The sequence below is a fragment of the Hakea prostrata genome, chromosome 8, assembly GCF_041222555.1.
Source record: "Hakea prostrata isolate BN-2017 chromosome 8, UWA_Hpros_2, whole genome shotgun sequence".
Classification (NCBI taxonomy): Eukaryota; Viridiplantae; Streptophyta; class Magnoliopsida; order Proteales; family Proteaceae; genus Hakea; species Hakea prostrata.
This window is the reverse complement of record NC_142607.1, coordinates 1,564,966-1,587,455: the sequence shown is the minus strand read 5'-3', so window position 1 is coordinate 1,587,455 and position 22,490 is coordinate 1,564,966. Positions and strand designations below refer to the sequence as shown.

General features: G+C 38.4%; 1 protein-coding gene and 1 pseudogene across 1 annotated transcript in view; both read right to left on the bottom strand.

The window, feature by feature from the left end:
* Positions 1 to 22,490, bottom strand: part of LOC149006173 (forkhead-associated domain-containing protein / FHA domain-containing protein) — a 67,349-nt gene that overhangs the window by 22,614 nt on the left and 22,245 nt on the right. The window contains exons 3-7 of the mRNA XM_089164525.1: positions 15,675 to 15,809; positions 15,447 to 15,591; positions 14,619 to 14,921; positions 10,089 to 10,350; positions 9,574 to 9,740 (exon numbers count right to left, since the gene is read on the bottom strand). Of these exons, the coding sequence (XP_089020651.1) occupies positions 9,574 to 9,740; positions 10,089 to 10,350; positions 14,619 to 14,921; positions 15,447 to 15,591; positions 15,675 to 15,809 (1,012 nt within the window). The remainder of the gene's footprint in view (positions 1 to 9,573; positions 9,741 to 10,088; positions 10,351 to 14,618; positions 14,922 to 15,446; positions 15,592 to 15,674; positions 15,810 to 22,490) is intronic.
* On the bottom strand, positions 4,657 to 6,662 carry LOC149006174 (uncharacterized; annotated as a pseudogene).

Below are 22,490 nucleotides of genomic sequence, written 5' to 3'. Positions count from 1 at the left end.
ATCTGGAAAGGCTGGTGGTGGCTATGGTATAGAGTGGCAGATCTGGTCAACAAATGAAAAAGCACCCTAGATGTTGGCAAGGGCAGGGACACCATAAGCTCCATACTGACAATAAGGTTCCAATGGCTGGCTCCAATAGGTGATAATGGGAGGGACACCAAAAGCTCTATAAGCTCCATGACCATAAAGCTCCCTTGTTGGTTGACCCTGAGTCTAATAGCCATGAGGGACACCATAAGGTCCAAACTTGGAATGAAATTGATGGTGCCAAGAAACTTACGAAGCTAGGGAATGGTGAACACATCTGAAAAGTCGAAAAGTGATTTGCCAATGTGGGGTTGAAGAACATATGAGCCATTGCTAATTGTCACTCCTAATAAATCTATAGATGGAGTTGCCAGAGTGAGCTTTGTAGGTGAGAGCATTCCACCAGCTTCCTTGGTGATCATATAAAACCGATCAAGTAATTGTGCATGTTCTTCGTGAGTCTTTGAGAACAACAATATATCCTCAATGTAGATCAAGGCATTTGCTTAATTGGAGCATTCAATCTCATCATTGCATTTAAGAAAAGATAAGGAGCTGTCTTGAGACCAAAGGGCATAACGGTCCATTGGAGATGATAGCCAGGGATACAAAATGTTGTTTTGTGCCTCTCTTCTAGGTGAATTCCTAATTGCCAGAACCTTGGTTTGAGATCAAACTTGCTGAAAACGATGGTTGAAGACAGTTGTGCTAAGAGAGTTGGCTTGTGCGGTAGAGGAAACTTATTATCTACAAGGAAAGCATTTAAAGGCTGATAAATGATAACAACGCGCATTTTGCCTCGTGTTTGCTCAGCACGTTTGTTCACATAAAACGCTTCACATGCCCACTGATAGTTTGTGAGTTCAACTAAGTTCTGATCTAATAACTGTTGTACTTCTTGTCTAGCCAAAGCCAAATGTTCAGGATTCATGCCAGAGTGACTGGCTTTAGTAGGGTTGGCATCCTCATTTTTCTTGAAAGGAAGTCTGATGAAATATTCAGGATTGTGCCAAAGAGGACGTGTGCATTTCTAGAGGAATTTTGTGTGATTAGAAGCACAACAATCAGCCAAGAGCTTTTGACAGAAAACATCAACAGGAGTGGATGAGCAAAGCCGTGGAATGGAAGTTCATGGGAGAAACTGTTTTTTGTAGGTAAGACATGTCTGTCCCCATCAAAGTGAGGGCAGCTTACTGAGGATATCAAATCCAACAAGGAGGTCTTTTCCTAGAAGAGGTGAGCCGAGGACTGTATGATAGAGGACCAATGTGGGGAAAATTTTAATTTTGATGGGTCTTTTGCTAACCAGGTCGACAAAGAGGGATTCTCCGTTGGCTGCTAAGGGTGGTTGATGGCAGGGTTTCCAGTATTCAGTTGGGAGAATATCTAGAGATAACATCGCAAAAGAAGCACCAATATCAAAATATGCAATAACCTTTGTTGGTTTAGCCCATGTTGCTTCTTGAATGGTTATAGGAGCAAGGGGTAAGATGGTGGAGTTTGGTTTGGATTTAGGGGAGCTTGAGAGGAGGACTTCAAATTGTGTTACCTGATATATCAATCATGTATCATCATCTAAAGTGGAAAACTCTTCCAGATCAGATTCATCATCTGGGAGATCTACCATGAAGAGTGTTACCTCATCTTCACTGTCACTGAGACCATAGAGAGATTTGACTTCTGCATCTATGTCATCAAAGGAACTGGACTCAAGAAGAAACTGGTGAGGCATTTAAACTAGCTTCTCTTTTTTCTTTTTTGAGATCTGTTATAGGGCAATTGTTTGCAAAATGTCCCTTTTGCCCACAAACATAGCATTTATCAGAAGTTTTGCCGCGAGACTTCTTTCTTCTGAGGTATTTCCAATTCTTAAAAGACCTTCGTATGAAAGCAGATCTAGACTTAAAATGCTTTTTGGAGAATGTCTTAGATTTTGAGACATCTGGAAGTGTTTTCTTGAAATGGAATTTCTTTTTGGTTGGGCACATACAGTTAGAGTCTTGGCATTTGATTTGAAGATGTGCCATAAGAAGACCCAAGTTTTCCCCAAGTCTTTTCCCAGTGTTATAAAAATGTATGCTAACTGAGTTTATTCCCCGTAAGGCAAGTTGCACACAGAGAATTTCATACGATATTTATTGACCTAGAAAAAGCTAATAACAGAGTTCCTAGAGCATTAATTTAGCAAGCAATAGAGAAAAGAAGGGTCGCACGTTAATATGTGGACATAGTTAAGGATATGCATTATGGTTCAATGACAAGTCCAAGAACATTGACAGGAACAAAGTAATGAATTCCTAATTACAGTTAGGCCACATCAAGAATCAACTTTAAGCCCATATCTATTTGCACTTATAATGGATGAATTAACCAAAGACATTCAAGACGAGGTTCCTTGGTGTATGCTTTTTGCTGATGATATTGTGTTGATAGATGAGACTCAAGTAAGGATTAATACCAAGTTAGAATCATGGAGAGTAGCTTTGGAAACAAGAGGCTTTAAATTAAGTAGAACGAAGAAAAAATATCTAGTTTGTGACTTTAGTCATGATCGAGTAGACAATAAGGGGGTGAAAATTGACAATAAGGAGATTGCTTAGAGCGATTGTTTTAGGTACCTTGGTTCAATCATAAATAAAAGAGGTGATATATAAAATGATGTTTCCCAAAGAATCAAAATAGGGTGGATTAAGTGGAGAGGTGCACCCGGGGTCTTGTGTGATTAACGTATTCCAATAAAGCTTAAAGGAAAATTCTATAGGATCGTAGTTAAACTAGCTATGATGTACAGAGTGCAGAGTGTTGGGCTGTTAAAAAAATCATATAGATAAACTCAGTGTAGCAGAAATGAGAATGCTAAGATAGATGAATGGCAAAACTATGAAGGATATGATAAGAAATGATCATAATAGAGTTGGTCTAGGAGTTGCTCCTATAAGTGATAAGCTATGAGAAAGTTGTTTGAGGTCGCACGGCCATATTCAATGGAGACCTACAAATGCCCCTGTATGGATAAGTGATATACTCCAAATTGAAGGAACTAGAAGAGCTAAGGGCAAATCTAAGATAACCTTAAGAGAAGTGGTGAGAAAGGATATGCAAAGCTTAGGCCTTGTATCTAGCATGGCCTCAAACAAAACTGATTGGAGGGCAAGAATCCATGTAGCCAACCCCATTTAGTTGGGACAAGGCTTATTGTTGTTGCTGCTGATCTTCCAGGATGGGTCCAATACCAAATTAGGGGTTTTAGGGTAAACTAGGGTTTCAGCTAGGGTTTAGGATGGGTCTAGGGTTGCTGGTTTTGTAAATCTGAACTACTGTTAATAGTAAATTAGTAATTCAGATGCTGTCCAGAGGAGAGGGGGCTGGGGTACAAAGGCTTTAGGGTTTTCTAAAATTTCAGAAAATTCTGCAACTTCCAAAGTACAAAAATTTCCAGATTAAAGTAAATAGGCTGAATGGGACAAATAATTCAGGGGCTGTGTTCGAGGGTTAGATGCGATCCTAGGAGGGGGGTTTTGGGGTCTAGAGGGGCTGAGGAGATAGGGCTAACCAAGGAAGAATGCTCCTGCTATTGCATAAACTGGGAGGAAAGGTGGAGGGCTTAGGGGTCCTCAGGAAGGAGGTAGAAGCTGCTGGTCCAGATGGCGAAGGGGAAGGGGTGATTTGCAAAGGGGTTAGGGCTGTTATTAGGGCCCGGGGTTGAGGGGAGGGAGCAGCGATGGCTGCGGACAGAGATGGGGAGGATTTGGGTTTGGGTGGGGTTTTCAACTTACTTGAAATTAAGGAACTTGCAGAAACCCTGTGATTGAATGCTCGAAGCAGTGAATAAGGCCTTGAAGTTGAAGAAAGAATGCATGATACCCAGCCACAGATGTCCCTCAGGATCCCACAACTTCTCAAGCCAATTCTCAAAACTCTGATTTATTCAATAATCAATACTGTCAAATACACAAAAGACTTAGGCAACTTATACCCACCCAACTCTAAGTAGACTCAAATACTCTTTCCTAACTTGAAACAAACTCAAAATAAAACTCCCAAAAGGAAATACCTCTTTCCTAATTTTAAACAAGCCAACAAGACTCTTCCCAATTTGGAATTCCAAACCAAAAAGGAAACAAACAAATACCACAGTTACTCAACCACTAAGAGCCCTTTTGGCATCTATTATCATTCACAATTTTTGGAATTTTTTATTATTTTAATCATAGGTGTCAAAGCGTCCGCCCAGGCGGCAAAGCAGTTTTTAAGCCGCCTAATTTTCAACCGCTTAATGATAGGCTATTTTTTCGCCTAGGCACTACTACTTTGCTGCCTTGTGCGCCTTATTGCCGCCTAGACACTAAAGCAACCGCTTTTTTTACATTTTGTTATTTGTACATATTATTTTTTCTTACTTTTCTTTAATCATAATTTATTCTACAAAGCCGTATATAAATTTAAATAGGTGAGTTTTTCGGAATCGAGGCCTAATTTGCAAATGAACTCCGAGGCCCAAAGTGCCTGTCGGCAACAGAATGTGAAGCATGAGCCATACTCAACAGTCAACATCGATAATGAATGAATCATTAAATAAATGACTTGGAAATCGAAATAATGAGATCCATTAATTTATCATGTCGGCATTGTTTGGTAAAAAAAAAAAAGAAGGAAAAGATGGATACATGAATTCTGATTCCAATTCGAATAGTATTCATGTATATTTAAGAAAGAAGTCATGTTAAAAATCATTTGTAAAATAATTTCACTAAACTATATATGAATAATATTGTTAAATGTGATTGTTGAATGTTTGTTTAGCTTATTATAAAAAGTATTTGTATTAAAAAGTAGTTTAAAAGTAGTTGTAGTAAAAATTTTGACCCAACCGCTTTGGTCACTTTATTGCCGCCTAAGCACTGCTTTGTCGCCTAGACGGAGCCCCAATCGCTTTGCTGCTTTGGCAACTATGATTTTAATGTGTTTGCCATCTATTTTCAATCTTATTTTTATTTAAAAGAATAGAAAATTCCTAAAAATCCATAAGACTTTTTGTCTATCATGGATTATGGGTGAGAAATTCATTCTCCTCATTTATGCGTAAGTCCACTAAAATTTCAAAGTTAAGGTAAGGGCAAAGTTGTAAATGCACATACTTTTTTTGAAAACCATGTTCTTTCTCACTTTAAAACCCTAAAATCACCTAACCAAGAATGAGCTGCTCAATTCTGAATACCTTGCTTTCCCTTGTCGCTGGGGTTTCTGTTCTCCCGTAACGTTGGGCACTCCTGCTTCTTACAATCGCTGATACGAACCTTGAATACTCTGAATAGAGCACAACAATAGCCTTTGTTGACTTAGATTTCTCCCTCCAGTTGAGCTCATGCTCTCTAGATGTGTCTGCTACCCCCACGAGGGGTTTTCTTCTCCTTGTTTTTCTCTCTTCACATCCAACCTACCCCTCTTTACATGCTTTGTTTTCTTCCTTTTGGCCTTCTTTAGGTGTGCCATTCATATGTGAATTTTAATACTCTGGATCCAGCTTTACACAATTGTTTATTGTGCAAAAATATGTTTATTGTTCTAGGTAGGCCATCTTCTTGATAGATGTAAAATAGGTTTATCTAATCTACTTGAAGCTTGTGATTTCTTGCCTGATTTTTGTTTTGCCACTTCTCTTTCCTCTTTTTTTTTTTTTTTTCCTTTCCACAGTTTATTTTTCTGAAATCAACACAACATTTCTTCCCTGATTAAACATGGAATCCCATGAGAAAACTCTAGCTGTTATTAGTGTTGCTGCTGTTGCTAGAACTAAGTTGTCTTCCTTTATTGAAGAACAACCCACTCATTATGGATGTAGAGATTGAATTATCTAAAATATCTAGTCCTGTCAAATTATCACAAGAAGTTAGATGAGGCATCAAAGTAAACCCAAATTTTAAGTTTATCTCCAATTAAGTCTGATTCTGAATCAAAGTTGTGTTGAAATCCTGGTGTTGTTGATAAAGAAGATCCTGGTTAGACCCCATTGTGCTCTCTTGGAATTCAAAGGAAGAAAAGGAATCACAGACGCTTGATGAATCGTAAATGCCAACTAGACTTCCAAGTTCTCAACTTGATAGCATTCTCTGTTTCTGGGGCTAAGGTGGTTGCAAGCACTCTTCTTGTTCTCTGCATTTCTTCTCATCTTGAACTTCAATTTCACACAAGGACTTGTGTGTATTTGGATCAATCCCTCGTTGCCTGAATTTCTTCTTCATGCAAGAATTCTAGAAGTTCTTAATCTCAGTATCTGTTTTACCTAGTAACTGTGCTGCAATTTGAGCTCACCTTTAGTTCCAGAATTGCAAATTTGATTCAAGAGATTTTGAGTGCTTACATTGGGTTGTAATCTAAAATTAAAAAAATGAGTGAACTAATGGCTAGTTTTAAAGATGAGTTTCCAAGATTTAGTAAGTACCTCTCGTTCACCTAATTCTTTGTTTGATGCATTTTTTTCTTATAATTAATTAACTGTTAATATTTTAATTAATAAGACTTTTTTTTGTATTAATTTTAATTACCATTTTGTAACAATTTTTTATTTTGACATACCAAACTTATTTTTCATTCCATAATTTATTCTCAACAAAAGTCACCAAACCATTTACCATTTTTTACCAAAAATGAATTCTTGTACTCATTTCTTTTAAATAGGCATAATAGAGAATCAAAATTGATACCAAAAAGAGCCTAAGACTCCAAATTAGGAAATAAAACTGACTTAACTAATTAAACTGGATTTGGTCACCATTAATACTCAATCCAAGGGTAGGAAATGACCAATCTACCTCTTGGAAGAGAAGATAGAAAATAAAAGGGGAGAAGAAAGGATCAAGGATCTTGAAGAAAAAAGATCCAATACTTCTTCGAGATCCAATCATCGATTTTTTTTCTTTTCTTTTTTCCATCTTCTTTTCTTTCCATTTTTCTTTTTTCCTTTTGGTCTTTGTAATTCTGTCGTAAGAATCAAGAAAAGAAAAAGAAAAAAGGGGTGAAGAGGGGCTATCGCAAGAAGGAGAACACCGGGGGGGGGGGGGGGGTTTGGTTTCTTGCTGTCACAAGAAACAAGAACTAGAAAAAATACGAAAATAAAAAATAAAAAGCGGTTGAGGGGGTATCGCAGGAAAGAGGGGAAGGAGGGTTGCTGTCTCAGGTGAGAAAGAAGGCTGGGGAGGGACTGTGACGGTTGGGGAAGGGGGCTGGTATAGGTTATGATGGAGGGGGAGTGGGAAGGGGCTGTACTTACTTGGAGGGAGGGGCTGATGCTGTGAGTGAAAGTTTCTTGCTGTGATATGAAGCTGGCTGCTGGAGTTTGCTGGACTTGCTGAAATTGTTAAATTGCTCAAAGAATTACTCTTCAGCCTAGGCCAAAGGGTTTCCTCCCCCACAGCCCAAGCCTCTGAATTATTCAATAACTCTGAGTCGTTTTATTCAATAATAAGAGGGCTATTTATAGCCTTACAACCTTAGACTCAACTTGGACTCTAGTTAACAAATTTGGACTCTAACTAGGGAATCCATATAGGATTAAAACTCCCTTTACAACTCAATACCAATCAAAAGGAGTCTCCTAACAATTTTGCAAAATTAAATAGGTAATTATCTAGAAGGAATCTTTTTAAATTTGATTCCAACTTGGATTGTTGACTAGACAATATCACAACTCAAGAAATAATAATAATAATAATAATAATAATAATAATAATAATAATAATAATAATAGTAATCCAAATAAAAATATAAAGGTAGATTCATGACCCTTGGATCAAAGAAATTCCAACTAGACCCTTATTGAACCCTAAAAGGATTGGAAAAATGACCAAAGTACCCCTGAGGCATTTGGCCAGCTCTAAGATGGGCCTTTTTGGGTCTGGTTTGGGGCCCAATTCTAGTTACATTACTGGTCCATATTTGAACAAAAAAGAAATAAAAAATAAGCCAAGTAATGTGCTACTATAAGTGATTACATACCTCTAATTGAATAAACCACTAACTTGAGCTGACTAAACTAGTCCTAATTTAAGTCCATATGACTTTGAAGTGGTTGAATGACCTCTTAAAAAAAATTTAAGTAATCTACTTTAATACTCAACTCATGTACACCCATGATCTTTATAGTCTTTATTGACCTAAAAAAGGCTTATAATAGAGTCCCCCTAGTGCGTTAATTTGGCAAGCACTCGAGAAGGAAAAAAAATGTTACAAGTAAATATGTGAACATAGTTAAAAATATACATGATGGTTCAGTGCTAAGAACGGTAGGGGGACAAGGTAGTGAATTCCCGTTACAGTTGGGTCAAGATCAAGTTTAAGCCCTTCTTTATTTGCAAATATAATAGATGATTTAACCAAAGACATTTAAGTGAGGCTCCTTGGTGTATGGTTTTTGCAAATGATATTGTTTTGGTAGATGAAACATAAGTAGGGATTAATATCAAGTCAGAATCATGAAGAGCAGCTTTGGAATTAAAAGGGCTAAAACTGAGTAGAACAAAGAAGCAATATCTAGTGTGTCATTCATCCAATATATATAGTGCAACTTTGGTCGTGATCAACAGATGATGCAATGGTGAAACATGATGAGAAGGAGATCCCATGAAGCGATTATTTTAGGCCTTGCCTCAAGAATAAATAAAAAATACGATATAGAGGATGATGTTTCCCAAGAATTAAAATAGGACCGATGAAGTGAAGCAGCACATCCAAAGTCTTGTGTGATCGACGTACTCCTTTAAAGCTCAAACAAAAATTATATAGGACTGTCGTTCGACCAGCTATGATGTATGTTGTAGACTATTAGGCTGCTAAAAAGTATCATATAGATAACCTCAGTGTAGCAGAAATGAAGATGCTAAAATAGATGAGTAGCAAAAATAGGAACCATAAGGAATGATCATATTGGAGCTGAACTGAAAGTAACTCCAATAAATGATAAGCTATGAGAAAGTTGACTGAGGTGCCACGGCCTTGTTCAACGGATGCCTTTAAATGCCATGCATGGAGAAGAAACCTAATCCAAAAAGAAGGAAAAGAGCTAAGAGCAAACCTATGATAACCTTTGGAGAAGGTGAGATAGGCTATGCATCCCCTAGATCTTGTACCTAGTATGGCCTCAAATAGAGCTGGGCAAGGATCAATGTAGCCGACCCCATTTAGTTGGGATAAGGCTTGTTGCTGTTGTAAGTTGGCGGATTAATATGTTAACCCGCGGGTTCAAGAGCCCAACAATACATATCCCATTCCTAGCCTTACTCCACTGAAAAGAAAGCCAGAATTGGCTGTGGATCTGCATTAGAACTAGAACAAGGTTTGAAAACCATTCATCTTCGAGGCCAGACTGATCAAGCCAGTTCAACCGTCAATCGCATCAGAATGTAGCTAATACAGGGAAGGGCATCAATTCAACAGAACAAGAGCCAGGTCTGGCCAAAATCAGCTACATCAGAGATTTACCATTGTCATAAATAAATTCAACAGATTTTAAGTATTATGGAAAAGAAAAGTGTTAGCAAAAAGACATGCCTGCGACACATATAATATCAGCCGTGCTTTGTTATTGATCCCTTCTAAAGCAGCTGCAAGAACTTCTGTTGGAAAAATATAAGCAGAGAACCTGAAAAAACCCATATCACACAGACGTGCCACCCATTTTGCAATATCTCTAGGTAGAAACCCAAGTTGAACGTAATCTGGTCCAAGAAAAATTAACAGAATTACCAAGACTTTATGACTGATCACCATACATGAAATACAACTTCAACGAGGAACATATCCACTTGCTAGAAGAGAACCCTACAGGACCTAATGAAGGCTTCCTCAGACTCTAAATACTACCTCTTCCTGAAACATGATCCATCAATCTATAATGCAAGTATAATTACATAAATTTGAAAATGAATGACTGAGACCTTATTTTAGGAGACTGGGGAGTTTCTCCAAAGTAAATATCAATCCGATTGAGTTCAACGAGACTGAACAAGACGTTTACACTATTACATGGTTCAAATTATAAATAAGAGTAGTCTAAAGGAACTTACCTTCCTTAGCGAACTCCTCTAGATTACACACAAAAACGCTCATGGCATTTGCATCTGCAGGTATATTGGTGTTTCTTCTTAAGATAACCTCTGACATCCCATATGCATTTCGACGGCACTTTATAAGGAAAGTAGCTAGTGTCTTAAGCTTTGCACCACTTGAATCAGCAGCAGTACGAAAAAGGTGGCTCAGACCCACTACAAATGCTTCAACAGAGCCAAGGAATTTTATGCCAGTTGACTGCATCGTACATTGGTGAGCCTGATCTAGAGATAAAGAACAAGTCAAGGAAGCATTTATTTCAATGCCAAAGTTCAATCCCCCCCCCCCCCCAAAAAAAAAAAAAAAAGCCAAATCATTTCGACCCTTTAAATTTTAATTCTTGACAATAGGATGCTACACATGACTAGTACTCACCACTTGGTTCATTCCGAAAGTTACCACTTAAAAAAGCTTTCCCTAAAGAATTTAATATATAGACTATTACTCACAAAGACCCGCTCAACCTGTCCCTATTGCCTCCACCTCTTCTCCCCCTAGAGTGACATGAAGTTCCCCGTTCCTTCTAGAGAGGGTCAACCTCTCTTTGTTTCACCTGCCATTGTTGGATCATCTAAGCTCTCTGTCAAGCTATTAACCACTTAATAATGAATCCATATGGTAAAACTCATTGTTTGGCCACTTTATTGGTGGCCGTCAGCCATTCCATATGGTCAAATACTCATCCAAACAATGGAACCTCTAGTTGGATAATGGGTTGTTCTTCTTTGACAGAATACCTTTAAAAGGCAAAAATCAGGGTTTCCCAAAAAGAGCTTGGATTGGATTTTGAGTTCCTTTTGAACTTTATTTTCTAAGTTACTTTATCCTACTGTTACTCTAATATTAGCTCTATAAATAAGATAGATTGGCTTGAGTTCTCAAAATGAATTTGAAGGCTTTCCCATATTTTCTTCTTCCTTTTCTACATTTCTCAGATCACTAACACGCCATAATAAAAGCTCCTACAAATCCAGCAGTTTATGAGCTTTTAGTAGTCAGAGCTATCTACTTCATCCTAAGGCATTTTGAAGCTATTTTGAGGTGTCCTCCTATTTTATGGTTAAGGGGAGGCAGCACCGCACACTGTGTCTGGTTTGGATTGTTTATGGGATGAGAGATCAGGAAAAAAAAATTTATATTTTTGGGTCAATTTCCCCACAGCTCCTGGTCCTTCCGGCTGAAGGTCAGTGATCCTTATTCTAAGATTTTCTCAGATTAGTACAATTGTGAGACTATCCTGCCTAACTGTTTGCAAAATTTCTCATTTGATTCTTGGAAGATTAGAAGATTATTCCTGCTGTTCTAGAAGACTATTTTCACTGTTTAAATAATATTTAAGGACCAGAAATTGTGTGGTGTTTGAATTTGTTTCACTTAGTATTGGAACTGTTGTTCCTTGTTTTGGTAAGAGACTAGTATCACTGTTGCTGTATCCTGGACAAAAGGTGGAGTTTCTTACCCCTGTTCTGAACTGAAACTATATTATCATGACTGAATATAAATCTGAGCCTGAGACCCACTGTGACCGAAATGATGTCTTCTACATTTCACTGAATTACAGAACAAAATTAGAAGGGACCATAAATTTTCATCAGCAGAATAAGACTGTTAAGAGTTGTATTAACTGGACGTGCACAGCGAGACCATCTTTCTAAATCAGATGGCACTGAGTCATGGAGAACCATTGATGCCCAAATCTTAAGAAAAAAATGTTTTTGCTCCATGGATGATGATCTTCCTATTATTATTTCTCAGACAACAGTTCCCCAAGTTGGAGGTTGCCCTCCTCTTCCGCCAGTTCACACTGAAGTTACTGCTGTCTATCAGATATATCCGATAACATCCATGCCCTCATGCTCCCACGGCTCCTCCACCTTCGTCTCCTTTGCATGTGGATTCAGCGGTAAGTCCTGCTTTTGAACTTGATATTCTGATTGCTCTTCGAGAGGGTACTCGTTGTGTCCACCGTCCCATCTCTAACTTTGTTTCTATCATAGTGTTACTCCCCTCTACTATCGAGAATAATCCTATTCCTAGAGTCTGTTTTAGAAGTTTTCTCTAGATCTGGGAGGACCATGGCCAAAACAGGGATTGTCTGCCTTACATGAGAATCTGACTGGGAATCTTGTTCCTTTACCTCCTGGAAAAACTGCCATTGGATGCTGATGGCATTTTTCTGTTAAAGTCAATCCAATAGCAGCCTTGCTCATTTAACAGCTAGACTTGTGCCAAAGGGCCATGCTCCAGTTTATGCCTTCATGGTGTGGATTATCTGGATACCTTTTCTGTGGCAAAGCTCACCTTTATACGCATTTTGATTTATTTTGCTGCTGCTTTTCATTGGCTAATATATCAGCTTGATCTGAAGAACGCTTTCCTCAATGGAGATCTCCATGAGGAGGCATATATGAAGCAAACCCCTAGGTTTGTTGCTCTAGAGGAGAATGGTTTGGTATATTGCCTGAGAAAGTCATTCTAAGGACTAAGGACTGAATGAGTCGACCCCTGTCGATTTACTTCAGTTGTTACAGGTTTTTGGATTGACTTGTCATGAAAGTGATCACTCACTGTTCTTTTGCCACTTCAGTACAGGGAAGATATTTCTAAGCAGAAGCATCCAAGCCAATTCAGACCACATTTGACCTTCCCCCTCCACAGATGCCAAAGCCTCAATCTTAATGACCTCACCTTCGCTGTTGATTTTATGAGCTTCTGCAAAGCCAAACACTCCTCCATTTTGTCCTCCCTGCACCTTTTCACTTTGTGGTCTCCTTATCAGCCATTTTAGAATCCAAAAATTTCCCCTTTGGGCCTCTAATACATCCTCTAGATGGGTTTCCCTCTAGGGTCTCTTCTTGTTATGTATCTTAGGCTTCCCCTTCCAATGCTAGAGTAGCTGGTCATCACTGCACTCATATGTTGGATCTCATCATCAAAGGGCTGCAGTTCTAGATAGGCCAGTGTATTCCCTATGTTCTAAGACTTTTGCTGATAAATCCATCCTCCAACCCTTCTACACTATTGGCATGTGCCTATGGTGTCTTCGCTCTTGCCAAATCTACAATCAAAGCTACCGAATCTCCCTTGTGTGGCTTCTTAGGAAGGGTCATGAGAGTTGAGACCACCAAATTCCACCATCCTATCGGTTGGGCCTCCATTGGCCTTCACAAATCTGTAGGAAGCCTAGGTATTCACAAAATACAAGAGCGAAACTACTAGCCTTCTGAAGCTAGTCTGAATAATATCTTCCCAACAGAATTCATCAGGGTCAATTGGATCTATTCTTATCTCCTGCAAATTTGATTCTAGAAGGACTAGGGTCTAGTGAGGGCTGCAAACATACTAGGGGTGAAAGGAGGGGCTAAGGATGAGGTTTGATGAAGTCTCAAGGAGAGGGGGTAGCCGCTATCGCAGGAAATAGAGGGGCGGCCTGCAGATGGGCTGGCGAAGGGAGGGGAGGGCTGGAATGGGGAAGGAGAGGGGCTATACTTGGAGAAGGGTAGAAGGCTACTATAATGTTGAATTGTTGCTGGAGCTTGAAGATCAATGCTGGAAATTGTAGAAGAAGATTTAATGCCGACATGGCCTTCCAATGAAGACCACGACTTAGATTCCCTCCAAACTCAGAAATTGTATTCAATTTACCTTGCGATTGCATGGCTTTGAAAGCTTTATTTATAGCCTCAATAAATAAATCAAAAAGACTCTTAAGTTGGAAAACCAATTAGAATTCTTACTCTTAAATACAAATTCACTAAGGCTTTAACTTGCACAAGAAAACTCCATAACTAACACAAGAGGACTCCAATCCAAATTCTAAGAGTAGATATAGAGTCCTAGAAAAAGGAGAATCAAAGTGGACTGGTATTAGGGGCTACCAACATAACTGGGAAACTCACCTAGAGGAAGACTCTGCAATAACTTTCAAAATACCATACAAATAATAAAATATAAATAGACCTAGGGTCTAGACAACAAACAGGACTCACTGGGACCCAGACCTAAGACACTGGAATTTTGCCAAAATTACCAAAATGCCTCTGGTTCGGATCAGGGGTCCTAGGATTTGCCCTGCAGAACCACTGGAAATGATTCAAATCAGACCTCCTTATGGCTTGACCCTAACATCCCTTAGGTAATCTTCCCCTCCTTAGCCCTCTGGGATCTTGAAGGCTGTCCCCATCTCCTCCTTTATCACTCTTGGTCTAGTACACCTTACCCTCTCTACCATTCGGATAAAGTGGGTTGGTTCCTTTCCCGCTTATGTATGTCTAACCCTTCCTCTGCCAGGGAATTCATCAGGCCAACCATAATCTCAAGTGCAACTGTGCAAGTGCACCAAAAAAAAGGTCCATAATCTCAATAGTAAACATGAGATGATCGTAGAAACTAGAAACACACAAAGACATAGAAGTGGGCAAAGGAAGGTATGGGATGAAACCCAGCTAAAGTTTTTCAACAGAAACATATGACACACACATACTTACAGATAGGAAATGCATGAATTCTAGTGGGTATGGGATTTTCTCGGTATGCAGTCCTGGGACTGAAGCAACCAAATGTCCAGCAGCTCCTCCAAAGTCATACTTGGTCAATTCTATGACCCAGTGTGCCTGACTGGGTACATCAACCACTAGAGATGCCATAAATCCAGCCAGCTGTGAAGAAAAATCAGATTTTGAATCTAAAACTGATGCTCCGTCAGGAAGTTGGGTAAAAAGAGAAGAATAGTCAGGTTCACTTCGGCAAGGAAAATCTTGCCACCAAACAGTATTAGTCACACCGTTCCACTGCCAAAGACAAGAAAGTCCAGATGAGAATACTATCAAATATCAATAAACATGAATTCTGCAGAACACAAGAGTTAAAGTTTGAATTCAGAAAAACTATCAGGTGAATCCCTGATTTGAGGGCATGCTGATTGCTCGGTACATTTTCAGTTTGTTGGTTCTAGCTGTAATGCACCAAGAAAAGGATTTACCCATTCCCAGTTCCGAACCCAATTAAGAGGCTAGTTATGGGTATCTTCCTCTTTTTTGTTTTCTTCTGTATCATTTTACCAGTACATAGTGACCAAACCGATTAAAAATGTATATACCAGGCTGAACCAAAACTGGATCGACAAATAACAGTTCTGTTCATTCTGGTATTATTTGGTTCCATTTTCGGTTCACTATTAACACCTTTATTCACAACACCAAATCGTTTTGTTCTCTTTCACAGTTTTACTTTTTCTTTCAAGTGGTTTCATTGCCAACCCACAAACAAACACTCACATACACTCCAGGGGGACAGTTTATTCTAAAATTTGTCACCTGTTGAAACACAAGATTTGCTGAAGCAATAACCACACGGATGCTCTCTTCTCTCTGCAAAACGAATAGTTTTGGGTGATGGCATGCAACACCTTGCCTCTTTCGTTGTTTGCCAAAGGCTATGACCTCAGGAAATTGGGGATAACTAATATAAGGAAGGCAAACAATTAGAAACTTTTGACAATTTAAATTTTATATAGTACAAAATAAATCAATGGAATTACTTACACTAGGACTACATTAGGAAAATCCGAGTATGGAACCGAGGTTCTTTTATCAGGGCTTGAATCCCAGCATCTCTCACTATTATGACATGCAATAGTAACTGGGAGGTGGTTGGGAACTTCACAATATGATAAAAACCTGCAATATACATTATGTGAATATGTAAATGCTAAAGTTAAATTGTCATGAAAGCCATCCTACAAGACCAACCAATTTCTTCCTTACAACGATGAAAGGCATAAGACTAGTAATACTAAGTTAATGAAGTTATTATTACAAAATGTAGATACAAGCATGTCAGACAAGGTCATGAATATCAGTTTTCTTATAAACAAGTTTAATACCATGAACATTACTTCTGAATTCAAATATTATTCTTCATTTCTAAAATCATTTTTTACAAATATGGCTTTGAAAATTAAGTGACACTAGCGCATTATAGATTCAAGATCCTATCATTTGTCCCAAAAAAAAAATGAACCGTAGAACTCTTGTGTATGCATAAGAATAAAAAAAAATAGAACATTATTGAATGCAACTCAAGAACAACCCCAGTGTAGTAGATTATCTGAGTCATGTACAAAACAATAACCAAGTTTTGACTTCAAAGAAGCACACTACGGTATTTTACCAAAAAAGAAAAAAGAAAAAGCACTCTAGGGTTTTGAAACAACAAATTCTAGGCACCAGAGACAGCTCATACAATATTAAGAGCAGTAAACCAATAAATCAGGCTTTCAAATTTTATTCAACAATAAGTATCATAACAAATATGCAATGGGTGTATCCATACTTGATTGCTAAGACTTGCTCAAAACTAGACAGCATAATTTAGAAACTAAAGCATGCCAAGTTACCACAAACAATCTTAGAATCACTTTAATTGACAACAATTTATATTCAGTAGACTGACCCCCAATAAGAAGACAAGGACGGCATCAATCTAGTGTAACAATGGATTCGCGTATATCATAGCACTAGCATAGAGATCAGCCTACTACAGCACAGATCATATCACTAGGGTCCTTTGGCTCAACGATGAGTACAGCCCCTATTACAGCCTTTTCCAAGCCTATTTTGCCCATGGTCAGAGAACTCCCGAGATCTTGAGAGATATCTCTCTTTTCCCATTTAGTGAAATGAGATGATGTGCAAGACCGGGCAAATATGCTTTAGCACATAAGGTCTCAAGTCTTAAGTTGTAACTTTGATGATTGGATTATCATTAGAATCTGTAATTTGAACTTTTGAACTATAAACATGTGTAATGTAATAAAATTCATTTGAGTTTTGAACTTTGAACATTAATGTACAAGTATATAATGTGTACATTAGGCCATTTTAAGGTTTCACTTCAGCGTAGTGGTTTCCCTCTTAAGGGTCTGAAGTGGAACTCCAATTTACATTATTTCTTGTCCTAAACTTGAGGTCAACAGTGAGGTCAGAGGGGCTGCAATTGCCTGGACAGCAAGTTTCAGCCCCAGATGACTTCTAATACTCCTCGAGTTAGAGCTTGACTTGCAGCGAAAAGTTCCACGAATTTGGTGAGATCTCACCGATATATCAAGCCAACTATCTTGATTGAGTTGGCAAGATGGGCCTTGAGATCAAATTCTCAAACAATATTTTTGACTACTGGGTCAACGTCTTTCCACGTGGATCAATGGAGCTCGTGTAAATATTTTGCACAGATTGATGGAATGCTCGCTTAGCTCAATGGAAGGTTTCATTTAGTGCAGCCTAGTGAGTTTATTTGGTTGTAAACTTGTAATTGGTATTTTGTTAGGTTTTAGACAGCTCTTTGAGTTTTAGTTCAATCCACGGGTCAAAATCCATTCCAGCCCCTATTAGTAATTAGTAAGGCATTTCAATCTCAGCCCTTCCTCTGAATAGCATGGTAACTCACACTTGAAGTTAATAAGATGAATTAAAATAAAAGAAAAGGACTTCATAAGGGAATCCATTCTTGCGTGAAGCATTCTCCCCTCAACCAAGGTAACTTATACTTTCTGTCTCCTCTTCTTGCCTTCAATTGCAGCAACCTTCTTCAAGATCCAACAGTCCTCTTCCATGTACTGCACCTTCCAAGTACACACCCCCAGCCCCATTTCCTTCCTCACACCTCAATCGCAGCCCTCCCCCTCATCATTTCTTGCACAAACCCTAGGAACCCACCCCCTCCCTTCATAGGCCCCTAAAACCATCCCCCACCCATCGCAGCCCCTTAGATCACCCCCCCCCCAAAACCCTGCAGAACCTTATCTCCCCCTTCTTTATCTCTCAGCCACCTCTCTTTCCATCTTTCTGACTTGCAGCAAGTCTGAAACAGAAGAAAGAATGGGGGGAAAAAAGTAAGAAAGAAAGGAAAGAAATACTTGAGAAAGATTTCCTCAAATCCTCCTCCAAGATCATCCCTAAAACCCTCCCATACCCAACCGCAGGTTTCCTAGAAGCCTCCCATCTCTTGTTTCATCCCTTTAATCACCCCCTCAATTTCCCCTAACTATTCCAAGCAACTTTCGGTAAACCCTTTCATTCCCATATTCATTTTAGGTATCCAAAACCCTACTCATATTGATCCAAATATCTCATTCTTCTTCCCAATCAACCCTAGGATAATTTTTAGCCTCCCAAAATCATCTTGTGGGATATTGATAAAACACTAATAGCTCACAATCATTTCCTTAACTCTTCCCGAGAATTCCTTGTTACCCCAAGTCAACCACTAGAATTTTGTTGATTATTTGAAGCAAATTGGAAGATTCTGGGCTAACCTTAACAACAACAACAATAAGCCTTGTCCCAACTAAATGGGGTCGGCTACATGGATTCTTGCCTTCCAATCAGTTATGTTCGAGGCCATGCTAGATACTAGGCCTAAGCTATGCATATCCTTTCTCACCACTTCTCTTAAGGTTATCTTAGGTCTACCCCTAGCTCTTCTAGTTCCTTCAATCTGGATTATATCACTTCTCCGTACAAGGGCATTTATAGGTCTCCGTTGAACATGGCCATGCCACCTCAAACGACTTTCTCGAAGCTTATCACTTACGGGAGCAACTCCCAAACCAATTCTAATATGATCATTTCTTATCTTATCCATCCTAGTTTTTCCATTCATCCATCTTAGCATCCTCATATCTGCCACACTGAATTTATCTATATGATTCTTTTTAATAGCCCAACACTCTGCACCGTACATCATAGTTGGTTGAACAATGGTCCTATAAAATTTTCCTTTAAGCTTTAATGGAATACACCGATCACACAAGACCTCGGACGCACCTCTCCACTTCATCCACCCTATTTTAATTCTTTGGGAAATATTATCCTCTAAATCACCTCTTTTACTTATGATTGAACCTAGGTACCTAAAACATTCACTCTAAGGAATCTCCTTATCATCAAGTATCACCACCTCATCGTCCACCCGATCATGACTAAAGTTACAAACTAGATATTTTGTCTTCGTTCTACTTAGTTTAAAGCCTTTTGATTCCAAAGTTGCTTTCCATGATTCTAATTTAGTATTAATCCCCACTCGAGTCTCATCAATCAACACAATATCATCAGCAAAAAGCATACACCAAGGGACCTTAAGTTCTAGGGAAATATATCAATAAATCTAACCCCTAGAATTGGGTTACATCAATTTGGTATTAGAGCAACGGATGAGCCAGAAATTTCTAGGCAATTGGAGCCAGTCTTAAAGACCCAGCAAGAGATGATGGTACAATTGCAAGGAGTGGTTAATCAAGTAGCAGATATAATTGATTAATCAACATTGTTGTTGCCTGGGGCCTCAACTCCCAAATCCATTCTCCCCCTTGATCCTTTGCCCGTGGATCTTTCTTTGTATTTGTTCTCGTCTTTTAATTGATTAATTATTCATCCAAAAAAAAGTAGCAGATATAAATGCAAGGGTGGCCCACCTTGAGCAAGCAAGGAATGCAGATGCCATTCACACACCACCACCACCAAGACTTAATTCACAACTCTATGTGCCCCACAGAGAAGAAGCAAGTGGAGCACATAGGTATAGGGAGGAAGGTAAGCCATACAAATGTAGTAACTCCAGAGACAAGAATAGACACACCAAAGAATCCAGATATGACAACCCTAAGTGTGATAGGCATGTGGAGGACAGACAACAACACAACATTCACTGGAGGAGCACATTCGGTCCTATTTCACTAGAGGGCAAGATCAAAGAAAGAGGCGCAGATCACAACAAGGCTAAGTTGGAATTGAAGGTGTTCAATGGTTTGCTGGATCCCCAAGTTATCTACGATTGGGGAGCTGCCCTTGATGATTACTTCAACTAGCATAATCTATCTGAAGATCGGAAGATGAAGCTAGAAAAAATAAAATTGGCAAGAACTCCCAAAGATTGGTGGAGCAAAATGGAGTGGGAACTTTACTATGAAGGTTAAGAACCAACCACCTAGAACCAAATGGGGACAGAGCCTACTGAAAAGTACCTTCCAGAGCACTACAAAACAAGACTCCAGGAATAGTTCCATACTCTAAAGCAAGGAATCATGACAATATTAGACTTCATCCAGCAGTTTAACTCCCTAGCAAGTAGCAACAGGAAATGGAACCCATCAAAGTAAGTTACAAACCATGACTCAGTTCAAATTGGGTCTCAAACAAGGTATACAGCTAACACTTAAAGTCACAAATATCATAGATCCCTGAGATCTATTTGACGAAGCCCTTCATGCTGAAGCCCTACTAGCCTAGAAGAAACAAAGCAGCCAAGATTATAGAAGAGATCCTCACAACATCAAATCCTACACTCCCACTACACCTGTGAAATCCTGCAAAACCCTAATCCGGAAATCCATATAGTAGGTTTGAAAACCCGGAGTGCAGGAAGAATGCAGTTGTGGGCCATTCAAATTGAAACCATTGGATTTGATTTTTAACCAATGGAAGTAGATGGAGATGATGCCAAGTATGAAACCTTGTTGGATTTTAGAAGAAGGACTAACTTGAACGATGACGGACTTGGTAGATGAATAAAGAGTATAGTAATGACACAAGTAGAAGGTCCCGAAATACCAAGTAAGACCCTTCTATAACTTGGAAAAGGACCTAAGAAGAAGCTAGGGCCTTCAGAGCACCAAAAATCACTTTTTCATCGAAAGTGTTAGGTTGATAGCCCCAATCGACCAACCTGTTCCTGGGCAAAAAGGGCACTTTAGGGAAATTAGGTTTTTGAAGCCCTATTTAATGTTTTTTTCGTTCCAAACCATGCCATTATGTTTTAAAGCCGTCAGAGAATGTCAAAGACTCTCTAAAGAACCCTCTCCAAGGTGAAGGAAGGTTTGGAAGCATCCGTCGAAGTTTCTATCCGTCGATCCTTCTTTTAAAAGGTTAGCATTCATTCTACTCTTTCTAGTTTCTCTCTCTCTCTCTCTTGTTCCTACCTATTGTGTAGACCTTCTTCAAGGTCTACACTTGCTATAAGTACCTATTCTTCTTTTCTTTTAGTTCTAGAGTGAATCTCCATTCACTCTATCTCTTCCGTGAACTTCAAGGTATGATTTCGGTAAAGACCTAGCATCAGATCTATTGGATTTTACTCCTTTTGATTAGTATGATCTTCAAACCATGGAACAAAATTCAACCGAAATTAACGAAATTTTGGTCGAAAAGTCTACACTTTTCCAAATCGAAACGAAATACAATGATAGATATGAAAAGTGTCCCATATCGTTTCATATTGACCGAAATTTCGATCAATACGACACGAAATATCGACCGATATGATATCGAGCCGAAATGATACAATCCTACGTTATAAAGTGTCCATTTTCGACTAGTTTCGAGCCACATCGCCTCAGACATTTCGGCCCTCTTTTCAACTTTTTTTTTAATTTCTCTTGATTTCATCTCTCTTTTCACCTAATTTCTACAACTCCATTTCATTCAAACACTAGATTTGCTCCTCCATTTGTGCATTTTCTCAAATCTTGCAAGGTGAGTAACAAACTTCCTCATTTTTTTATTTTTGTTTTGTTTGTGCCTTAAATCTTCTTAGATTGCTTCCAAATTTAAGAATGTTTACTTTAGAGTGTTAATCTATGAATTTGTATTGTCAAAATTAATTTTTTATTCTTCCTACTATTTTTTTATTTTTCTGTTATTAAAAATTATTTAGTAAATTATGTATGTTGCTAAAAATGTATATGTATAGTAGATGTATGAGCTTTAAATTAATGTATGTGAGAGTTGAGACACCATATTGTTGTGATGGTGTTGAATCAATTTTTTTCTGTTAATTACATAATTTTACTGTATTTAATATATATTTAAATAATTAAACAAATATTTAAATATTAAAAAAAATAACTAATTTCTGTTTTAAATTTAAAATAGGAGAGTATTAGCAGAAGCATGTATGCAATTTTTGGAGTATGTTGTGGAGCTTTTTAAGATAGTTAGTGTGTATTTTATATATTTTTAATTTATTTATATATTAAAAAATACTTATATATTTTTATATTTAAAAATAGGAGGTTATTATTAGAAGCATGTATGTAACTTCCCACCGTCAGAAAATCTTAGGCATGTGGATGAGGCCATGTACAGAGCTGCAGTTGTTGACTATGTCGACAACTATATAGGGCAAATATCATAGGACTTGTATTGTCATTTGTATGCGGTGTAGACGGAAGAGGGAGACATGGAATAGAGTAGACTTGTAATTGGTAACATTCTCGCTTCTTTTTGTGTAGTATACATTAGGAAAGTTGGATGTTACATTTTCAATGGTTTTTCTGGTAAACTAGTAGTCCTATAGTGTTTATT